This window comes from Sapajus apella, unplaced genomic scaffold (assembly GCF_009761245.1).
Source record: "Sapajus apella isolate SASKATOON/1434 unplaced genomic scaffold, GSC_monkey_1.0 scaffold56, whole genome shotgun sequence".
NCBI lineage: Eukaryota > Metazoa > Chordata > Mammalia > Primates > Cebidae > Sapajus > Sapajus apella.
Window position 1 is genome coordinate 13946340 of NW_022436996.1, and position 11074 is coordinate 13957413.

The 11074-nt window shown below is 38.5% G+C and overlaps 1 protein-coding gene across 1 annotated transcript; it reads right to left on the minus strand.

The window, feature by feature from the left end:
- Nucleotides 1–211: 211 nt before the first annotated feature.
- On the minus strand, nt 212–1205 carry LOC116527932 (olfactory receptor 6B1). The gene has a single exon (XM_032245149.1). It carries the CDS (start codon nt 1190–1192, stop codon nt 275–277), a length of 918 nt encoding a protein of 305 aa, XP_032101040.1. The 5' UTR covers nt 1193–1205; the 3' UTR covers nt 212–274.
- Nucleotides 1206–11074: the final 9869 nt, after the last annotated feature.

Genomic DNA, 11074 nt, shown 5'->3' on the forward strand with positions numbered 1-11074 from the left:
TTTAGTCACAGTCTTAGAAACCCTATTTGGGGTCACAACCATTGAAAATTACTTTCTCTAGCTCTCTACAAGGCATATGAACTTAGAACACTCATCACATGCCCTGATGGAGACACCAAAGAGCCTGAGATTGATATAGATATGGTGATGTCGTATTAATATGGACAGTGTTCCAAATGAATCATTAAAGGAGAAGGGATGGAGGAAGGCATATAGGCACCCACTCAGCCCTTTCTTTCTAAGCAACTGTAATTGACTAGTCAGATCTGATGGTCTAGCAATGTGCTAGTTTCTTCAGAGCTTCCTTGACCTCTCGGTTTCTTAGGCAATAAATGAAAGGGTTGAGAGCAGGAGTGACAATGGCATAGAAGATGGAAATAGTTTTGTTCATGTTGAAGGCATGGATGGCTCGAGGTCGAGCATACATGAAAATAGTGGCTGAATAGAAAATGGTGACCACCACAAGGTGGGAGGCACAAGTGGAGAACGCTTTCTGCTTTCCTGTGGGCATGCGTAAGATGGTGGCCAGAATGCATCCGTAGGACAAGACAGTAATAAAGAGTGGGAAGAGGAAGACGACCAGTGCCAGGATAAAGTCCACCAACTCAGCTATGGACATGTCTGTGCAGGAGAGATTAAGTACTGGAGAGATGTCACAGAAGAAGTGGTTGATGATATTGGGACCACAGAAGCTGAGGTGGGAGATGAAATAGATCTTCGCCAAGGAGATGCCAAAGCCAGCGGCCCAGGAACCAAGGGCAAGGCAGAAGCAGAGCCCATGGCTCATTATGGTTGGGTAGTGGAGTGGGCGACAGATGGCCACGTACCGATCATAGGCCATGGTGGCCAGGAGCACACATTCTGTGCACATGAGTGCAATGAAGAAGTACAGTTGTATCATACAGTGTGTGAAAGAGATGCTGTTGTTCACAGACCAAAAACTAAACAGTAACTTGGGCACGGTCACAGAGATGTACCAGGTCTCCAAGAAGGAGAGGTTGGCCAGGAAGAAGTACATAGGCTTGTGCAGTGCTCGATTTTGCTGCACCAATAGGATGATGATCACGTTTTCAGCCACTGTCAGAATATAGGACACCAGGAACATCAGAAACATGGCTGCCCGCATGCTCAAGCTCCCGGGGAATCCCACCAGAATGAACTTGGTGACCTGTGTCTGGTTCTCCACTTCCATATGGGAGACACAGGGCTTATTTATCCTGGGGAGGAAAAATCATTTGATCAGACTCCATGGTCCAGCTATATTTTTCCATTCTTGGCTTCTCTATCAGTAATGGTTATCATTTATTAATACATATTATAGGTCAGAACATGAATGAGGTATGTGATGCGCACAACATAATTTAGTTTCCACATCGCCGTGTGTGTGTGTCTGTGTGTGTGTGTGTGTGTGTGTGTGTGTGTATATGTGATAATATCTGTTTTGGCCAGGTGCTATGGCTCATGCCTGTAATCCCTGCATGAACCTGGGTGGCGGAGTTTGCAGTCTGAGATCATGCCATTGCACTCCAGCCTGGGGGTCAACAGTAAGACTCCATCTCAAAAAAAAAGAAGGATTGGGAGTCCGAGGCAGGTGGATCATGAGGTCAAGAGATCGAGACCATCCTGGTCAACATGGTGAAACTCCGTCTCTACTGAAAATACAAAACATTAGCTGGGCATGGTGGTGCGTGCCTGTAATCCCAGCTACTCAGGAGGCTGAGACAGGAGAATTGCCTGAAAGCAGGAGGCGGAGGTTGCGGTGAGCCAAGGTCGCACCATTGCACTCCAGCCTGGGTAACATGAGTGAAACTCCGTCTCAAAAAAAAGAAAGAGAGGAAAGGAGAGGAGAGGGGAGGAGAGCAGAGGAGAGGGGAGGGGGGAGGAAAGGAAAAGGAAAGGAAGGGAAAGAAGAGAAAGAAGGAAAGAAAGAAAGAAAGAAAGAAAAAGAAAGAAAGAAAGAAAGAAAGAAAGAAAGAAAGAAAGAAAGAAAGAAAGAAAGAAGAAAGAAAGAAAGAAAGAAAGAAAGAAAGAAAGAAAGAAAGAAAGAGAAAGAAAGAAAGAGAAAAAAAGAAAGAAAGAAAAAGAGAAAGAAAGAAGAAAGGAAGGAAGGAAGGAAGAAGGAAGGAAGGAAGGAAGGAAGGAAGGAAGGAAGGAAGGAAGGAAAAGTTTATTTTAATGATGAAGAAATCATGTCTTGGAGAGAAATTAAGTAACTGACCAAGTTCTTGCTGGTAGCAGGGCCGGAATCACATTCAAGTCTCAGTCTAAAGCCCATGCTTTTTCTAATGTCTTGCACAGTCTGACACCTTACAATTGCCAATTCCAAAAGATACTCCTGCTCTTCCTGTCTTACCACCTACCCAGAGCTCTGGAAGTTCTTCCTTACAACTCCTTTATCCTTCACATGCTGTATTTTCTTCTGCCATCCCTGGAGATAGAGAGTAGCTATCACTAACCTTTCTCATGAGGTACATGAGAAAGTGAGTAGTGGAGAGTTGGCCTTTTCAGTGTTAAAGATCTCCTGGACTTCATTCAAACCTAAGGTCTGCCACGGATGTGCTATAACCTTGAAATCTTACCCTCTCTGAGATTCAGTTTCCTCTTTTGTAGATGTGAGTATTAATATTTATTCAGCTTATTTCATTGAGGATCAAAATCCAAATGAGCTAATGTAAGTGAAATTTTATATAAACTAATGGCAATCATCGTGAAAGGGGCTCCTATCCCATATTAGAGTGGTAATAAAGTTAAGAATACACTAACAGGAGGAAGCGGAGGAGCTGTCATGAACTGAGCAAAGCCATGAGCGAAATAAACATGGGCCTCACTCAGGGAATTGGACGTTCTTGGGAGTGAAGGTGGGGGTCACTGAGTGGAGATTTTTAAAAATAAGAAAACAAAGAGATGCATTGTAAAATTTGAAATATTTTCTATAAAGGTTAGCAAACAGAAAATAATGCTAAAGTAACCAGGAAAGGTCCCTGTGACCTTTGAGAAGGTGATATTAAGGCTGGGAAAGATTCCAGGACCCCAGCCCTTTGAAGGGCTATGGTGAGGGGGAGCCGTGCTGAAGGAGGTACCATGGCTGTGCTGTGATGGATGGGAAAGGAGCCAAGGAAGAGGGCAGGAAGGCAGGGCCAGAGGGTGCAGATCCCCACAGGTTATCAGGGTTCTGAATCGTGGTCTAAAAGCAGTGGGAAACAATCAAAAGATGAAAGGTGAATGGGGATGATACGATTTATGCAATGGAAAGATAACTCTGTCATTGCAAAGTGGACACCATGGACACCTTGGAGGCAGGAGTGTGAGCTGTGAGCTATGAAACTAGTGCAGGCTACTCAGACCAGGTGATAGTGAACAGTGAACTTAGACACTGTGGCTTCAGAGAGGTGGATTTAAGATACACATTAGAAGTAGAATCTTTAACAGTAATTGGTGGATTGGATATGGAAGTTGAGAGAATGAAAGAAATCATGGAGGAATCTCAAATATAGGAGTTATTACCTAGAGGTGATGCCATTTACTAAGGTGTTTAGTTAGATGGCATCATTTACTGTCTTACTATCTTTACTATCTACTATTACAGTTCAGAAAATACTCTAATAATAATTTAATGAGTATTCATAGGTGCTGGGAAGTTCTTTTCATGCAATATCCCATTTAATCCACAAAAGAATGCTAACTAGACATTCTTATTCTTATTTCAAAGAAGACACTGTGCTTTAGCTAGATTAAATAACATTTCCAAGTTAGACAGTGATAAAATCAGAATTGTAAAGCCCAGGTCTGACTACAAAGGCACGCCCATAACCACTAGAGTGAAACACACAAATGAAGAATATCACATTTTGGACTTACTACTATATTTTACATTTAAAATTTCTGACTATTTTAGGAAATGTTCTTTAATCTTGCTGAAATTTTATTATAAGCTGAGACTATTAGAAATGAACCCAAATTTTAAAAAGAAAGCAATATGACACAAGTACATATTCAATCAGGCACACAAAACAGAAATGAATGTGTAGAAATGCTTGGTAAGTGTATCAGAGAATAGATCATGATTAGATATGCTTTTAAATGTAAATTAGGGAGAGGAAAAGGCATTTTTGACGGATGAATTGGAGTGAACAAGTGCACAGAGATCTGAAACAGCTTGAAATTTTCAGGAAAGCAACTCATAATTGCTGTGTGAGTGGACAAATTGTAGTGCGTGAATGAGCAGAAAAGAAATGGATGGAGGGAGGGAGAGAGAGAGAGAGAGAGAGAGAGAGAGAGAGAGAGAGAGACTATTGTCATGGACCAGATCATGGAAGAGTGAGGCATTGAAGAATTACCCTGAAGTACAGACAATAAGTAATCACTATTTGTGAGCAAGATGACAACATCCTCTTATTATATTCTTGTTTTTGATGTGGAAAGATGGGTTAGGATGGGACAGGGTTGCCAAACCAGAGATTCATAGACCTATTAGAAAGCATCTTCATAGCAGACACTTAAAGATACACACAAAGGGCTGGGTGCAGTGGCTCACACCTGTAATCCCAGTGGTTTGGGAGGCAGAGACAGGCAGACCATGAGGTCAGGAGTTCGAGATCAGCCTGGCCAACATGATGATACCTTGTCTCTACTAAAAATACAAAAAATTAGCTGGGCATGGTGGCAGCTGCTGTAGTCACAGCTACTCAGGAGGCTGAGACAGGAGAATCACTTGAACTTGGGAGGCAGAGGTTACAGTAAGCTGAGACCACGCCTCTATGCTCCAGCCTGGGCAACAGAGTGAGACTGTCAGAGGAAGGAAGGAAGGAAGAAAGGAAGGAAGGAAAGGAAAGGAAGGGGAAGGAAGGGAGGGAGGGAGGGAAGAAAGACACAAAGAAGAGAAAAATCATTCTAGCTTATAACAGTTGTCAAAGAAACAAAGATGGACATACTTAAGTTTTCACTTCTAGAGGAAGCTCTGCAAGACAAAGAATTCCTTATTTCTCATCAACTAAATGGAGGTACATAGGCACTAATTATTGCATACTGCTATTTTTATGTATCATCTTACTGCAAAATATGTAGAGCCTTTTTACTTATAATAGTTTTTACTCCATTAAGCCTACTCAAACATGTTACCCCTCATAGCAGATTTAACACTGGTCTAGAATCAAACATCTTTGTTTCTTATGCCTGCTGCTATGCACTTTTCTCCAATTTTTTCAGGGTTCTATAAATAAGTGGGTTTCAGGTAATTTGAATTTGATGGACATTTAACCTCTGCCCCTGCCAAGACAGCAGCAGTTTTTGTAGCCAGCAACACAAACAAGTTGCCAGGAAGACACAGTGGTGGCAGGACAGGGATATCAGGTCTTTGGGTCAGTGGTAAAGATCTAAAGTCTGGCGTTATAATCTCGGGCACTTATTTTTGACCCCGCACCAAGAGACGTCTCAAAAGTGGCAAGGGGAGCCTGCTCCCTCAGCTCACTGCATAACTGGCTGCACTTAGATTTCAGGAGACAAGAATATCATCCAGACTGACTGCTAGGAATTGAGAGTGGGTAGAACAGAGAAACATTAAACATTTTAGAGTTTAAATGTTGCTGTGTTGTAGGAGCCTGCAACAGGGCTGCCTGCATAGCAAGAAAGCAATGCTCTGAGAGGGAGCACTCACCTCAGCACAGCAGCCTCTGATAGGGTGAAATGTGAAAACAAAGCCTTCGCTGATTCTAAAACTGGAAGAAGTAGAAGAAAAAGATTCAGGTATTGAACAGATGTGAGGAACCCACTTCCTAAACCTAGAAGGAGTGAATGGGCACAGATTACCCCACTGCTTTCGAGCTGAAAGCCAGAATAAGGTGACAGGAGAGCCCAAGGCACCAGGACCACATCTGTACCTGATGTGGCATCAGGCTGGCTCTTCCAGCAGCCTGGGACCAGGGTGCCCATCACCTTCCTGCTGAACATGACAGTGATTTAGGCACACTGAACTGTGAAGACCTTTGGATTCTGAGGGCTTTATAGAATACCAAGACTTTCCCTACATGTCTGCTAAGACCCAAGAGAAAAAAAAAACCTCAAAAATGGCAGCTCAGCTCTCTTGTGGGATCCAAGAGAAATTTCCATTTGCCCATTGTGGCAATCTTGTTTTATATGCTATTAGGTCCATAGGGGGAAAAAAAAGTCCAGTTGTGATCACACATTTTTTTGACAGATGAAGAGAAAAATGTACTGCAGTTAAATCTCTATGTATAGACTTTCAAATATTCTTCAGTCTTTGCCTTACTTAAAACAGGATGATCATGTAAGTGCTCCAAATGCGATATTGATACCCAAAGGAGACTGGCATTACTACATTTTAGTAAAAGTTTAAGTGAAAGTTTTTGTTTTAAATACTTATGTCAATTTGTTAACTAAGTAAATTTATCATGATAGGATGGTTGTCACTGTCAGCTGCCCGTGTGAACAGTTGACCAATAGTTCACATTCTGGGACAAAGCTCTAGTTTACTAAAAATCACTTCTGTAGCCTGCAGAACTCTTAAGTAGCCGTCTAGCAAAGAAAAGCTATCTCTGTGATTTCATGAAATGAGGAATAAACAAAAACCTCTGGAAAAATCTATACTTCTAAGTCAAAGAAATCATAAAGAAAATTAGAAAAAAAATTTCAAATTGAAGAAAAAATAGAGCTTAGAGAAAAATTCTTATGTTAGAAGTGTCTCAAATCAATGAATCAGAGTTTTACCTTACTTCTAATTTCCTTTATGATTTCTTTGACTTATTTATTATTTAGAAGTATAGAGTGTAATTGTCATACATTTTGTTTATTCCTCATTTCTTATTTCTAATTTAATATCATTTTCCTTATTTCTAATTTAATATCCTTATGTTAAAATGAACTATTCTGTATAATTTCAATTTCAAATGTGTTGACATTTGTGTTCTTCTGTTGCTGAGTAGACGTTATAAAAATGTCAATTAGGTTAATTTGGTTGATGATGTTGTTCAGATCTTCCATATATTTGCTGACTTTCTTTTTGTTTACTTGACCTATCAAATATGGAGAAAATTATGTTGACATCTCCACTAATAATGATAGGTTTGTCTATTTATTTATTTTTTTCTGTATTTGTAGTGCTGTTATTAGATTATTAAAGTTATTATATTATCTTGATAAATCAACTCCCTTATTACACAATATCCTACTTTTTCCACAATATTCTATTCCCTTGTCCAGCCTCCATCCTAGTCAGGCCCTATAAACCTGAGACCTGGGAATTAGTGTTCCTACCTCACGTCACCAGTCATGGCAGCCAGACTCTACTTTTTATCTGTGACTGGTCATGGGTGGGAGTTTCTCCTCTTTTCCTAGCAGACTTCTGATAGAAGGGCAGGTTCTTAGCTTCAGTGGATTTCTGTCTCTTCTCTAAGAGTAAACTACTTTTCCTTCTACTTTTCCCTCAGTGGCAACTCACTTTTGTCTAGACAAGTGGCATGAAGGCTTTCTGACCTTTCCCCAGAAGTAAAAAAAAAAAAAAAAAAAAAAAATGTTGATTTTGTTTGCAAGGCTTGTGGCAGGAGCAGAGAGATTTCTGATCCTCTTTCAGGGGGCAAAAGATTTTGCTTCTATCTTGGTTCTTTAAAGATAAATTTATTTTTTTCTCTGACTACTTTAAAAAGAAAAATTGTGTTACCTTTGGTTTGCAGCATTTTTCTCTGATCTACCTAAGTATGTTTCCATTGTATTTTTCCTGTTTGAGATTTGAAATACTTCATGCATCTGTTTTGATGACTTTATTAAACTTTTAAAAATGATCAACCACTATGTCTTACAAATTTATTTTTCCAATTCTCTTTATTCTTTCAGTTTGAGTCTGTAATTACAAGTAGGTTAGATCTTTTCATCATGATCCAAATGTTAAACCTTTTTAACATATGCCATAAATCAGAAATGCTCTTTAAAATGTTTTTTCTTTTCTTGTTTCTCCCCTGGATCAGGTTATTTTCTACTGACTTCTCTTCTACTTCACAAATCCCCTGCAGTTCTCTCTAGTCTGCTATTGAGCCTATTCATTTTACTTTAAAAAATTTAAATTAAAAAACACTATTTGATTATTTTTAGCAGACTCCAGATTTTTGATAATATTCTCCAACAATATGTTAATCGGTTATTTTATGGTTACATGTGATCGTGTCAATGTCTGTGTTTCTTTGGAATTGTTTTTAGCATGAATTATAAAACTGAAAAATGCCTTAAGAGCAATGTTACTGCATAACAGTAGTCAAGAGACTAAAAAAAATGGGCAGAACTTATGGTAGACTCAAAGAACTGAGAGAGCAACAGCTACATGTCAGGGCTCATTAAGGAACAGACCTTTTCTAAACATCTGTATGGTCAGCAGGGATTTCTAAAGTGTTCTTCTTTAGGAGTAAGGAGAAATTACAAAAATAAAAATACTCCATCAAGTAGCTGCTAGATAATTGCCTGATTGAAGTCAAATAAATCCTTTCTTGAGGAGGACAACATGATGTAGACCCTCTAATTATCCCTGCAGTTTTCCAAACACAGTGTCCAGCACTCAGTCAAAAATTACCTGTCATGAAAGATGAGATTCAAACACTGAAAAAGAGATTTTTTTTCCCCTAGGAAGCTCTTTAATTTTTTCAGGTCGGTATTCTTTTCATAATTCTATACAGCTTCTAAAATCAAGATCTGCACATGTATCCTGGAACTTAAAGTATAATTTTAAAAAATCAATGTTTTGAATGTGGAACCAATAGGATTTGCTTATTATGGATTGAATATGTAATGAGGAAAAGGGAGGAAGAAGGGCATAAAAATTATGATCCCATAAATTAAGATAATAAAGAGGAATATTTTGGTGGGGTTAGTAGAAGTAAAAACTTGCTTGGATATGTGAAAATCTAAATAGAGTTATCAAGCAGGCGATTGGGTACTGGAGCAGTGCTGGGTGTGTATAATTTGGGAGTCCTTAGAGTTTATAGATCCTATAAAATTAGAGGAGATCAACTTAGGTATTAGTGTACTTGGAATTGAGATTGTATTTGAATCCTGAAACATCTAACATATGGACATCTAAAAGAGAATTTGGCTTCTTCACGGAGTCTGAGAAGTTTCTAATGAGGTAACAGGAATGCAAGGAGAATGTCGGATCAACTGTATCATATGCTGCTAGAGAGGCTGAGTGAGATGAGCACTGAAATTGACCATTGGCTTTAGCAACATGAAAAATTCTAGTGATTTCTACACTAGTGATTTTGGAAGAATGGTGAGAAATCCTAGTTTAGACTGAGGAGTGATTGAAGGGGAGACCATGGGAATGAAAGGTGCAGTTAATTCCTTCAGGGAATCTCTATGTAAAGGAGCATAGTGAAATGGGACCACGTCTGTAAAGTAATGCATGATGTGGTCTATTATTTTAATTTAAAAAGGATTTATTCTTGAGTGGTAGGCATGATGTGGTCTTAAGGAGGTTCTTTTTTCCTGCAGGTGGCAAAGGCATATCAAATGTGTGTTTATGGAAATGATCCAGGAGAAAATGAAAATTTATAATTTAAATAATTCAGGCAAAGATACATTTAGGTTTTGTGGGGTAGGAAACAGACAATTTATGAGGTACCCTTTAGGAAAAAGAACATAAAACAATACACAAAGTTTGTGTGAAAATAAACATTTATTTAGAGTGTAAAATAATGAATAACTAAGCTTTACAAGTTTAGAAATACTTTAAACATCAAAATTTTATAAAAATAAAAATATATTTATCTATTAAATATCTGATACAACTCTATAAATCTTTGCTCCCTACTGTTTTTGCTGCATATTATTTGATCACATTTTCACAAAAATAACTTTGTAAGATCTCTTTGGGGTTGATTTTGGAATCACAGGGGGTTAGTAATTTGCTCAGATGTGTAAGCCAAATGGAGATAAAACCCAAGATGAAAAAAGACCACCTGTAAAGTATGAACTTCCTGCTGAGCCTCAAATAAACAGGGTTGTGAAGCAGGAAGAAATTGTTTGGGATGGCCTCCTAGAGGAAAGTGGCTAATCAGACCTAATTAAAACTTACTTGTTGACTCTGGGCTCTATCCAAGTCTTCATCCCCTGTGGGTGGCAGCTTAATTTTGTCGTTATCACTCTGGCTTTTATTTCTTTCCTTTCAACAGAGAGAAATGTACTTTTTTTCCATAAAAGAAATTTATTTGGAAAAGTCAGCCTCTTACACGAGGTCTTGTTCTAATATGTTCATTCTGTCAATTACAGGGATATTTTAAATGCCTTGAATACAAGAAATACTTAGTTTTCATTTTGGTCCACCCCCTCTCCTAACCTAATGTGAAAACCATTTCTCTACTTTTCAAGTGAGTGAAAAGGGTCACACCATTTTTAGGTTTGTGTGGAGAGTAAGTATGTGTCCAATAATTCTAAGTATACCACAATTTTCTTTAAGGACTTCTCAGAAAAAAGAAAAAAATACTCATTAAAACTAGGCACACTTAGTAGTTTCCCTCATAATTGTATCTTTATTGGTTTGCTTCGTGCTACATTTTTCTGGACCTCTTTAATTTGCAAAGATTGAAACTAAAAACAAAACAAAACAAAAAAAACCCACTAAACACACAGGGAGTATATCTCACACACAGCTCTAAGCTAGAAGCAGATATAAATGAGAATTTTGTGACTCGAAGGAGAAAACTTTGAGAAAAAAAGAAATTCCAGTAGTGTCATCATTAAACCAAGGTTCTGGGAACACCGAAGCTGAATTCAACTGATGTTTGAAATATGTTTACATTTAATTGGATGTGCTGTGTTTAGTAAGAAGGCACAAATACGTAGTTTAGAAAATTTTAATACTAACCTTTACAGTGAGAAAAATACCACCAAGTGATTTCAGCAGAGGCAATAATTTATTACTATTCAAAATCTGTCTTTTAACAGGGGAACAAAGTAGTAATTTAAGGAAAACAACCCTCAAGTGCTTACTTGGCTTATCATAAGTATCCCAAGAAATGGTACCCAAGAAGTGTCAACAAGTGCAATGTGGCTAGGATAGCCAAGATGCTTCCAAAGT

Coding starts and splice junctions, on each gene's coding strand:
- LOC116527932 (XM_032245149.1), bottom strand. CDS start 1,192: ATGGAAGTGGAGAACCAGACACAGGTCACCAAGTTCATTCTGGTGGGA.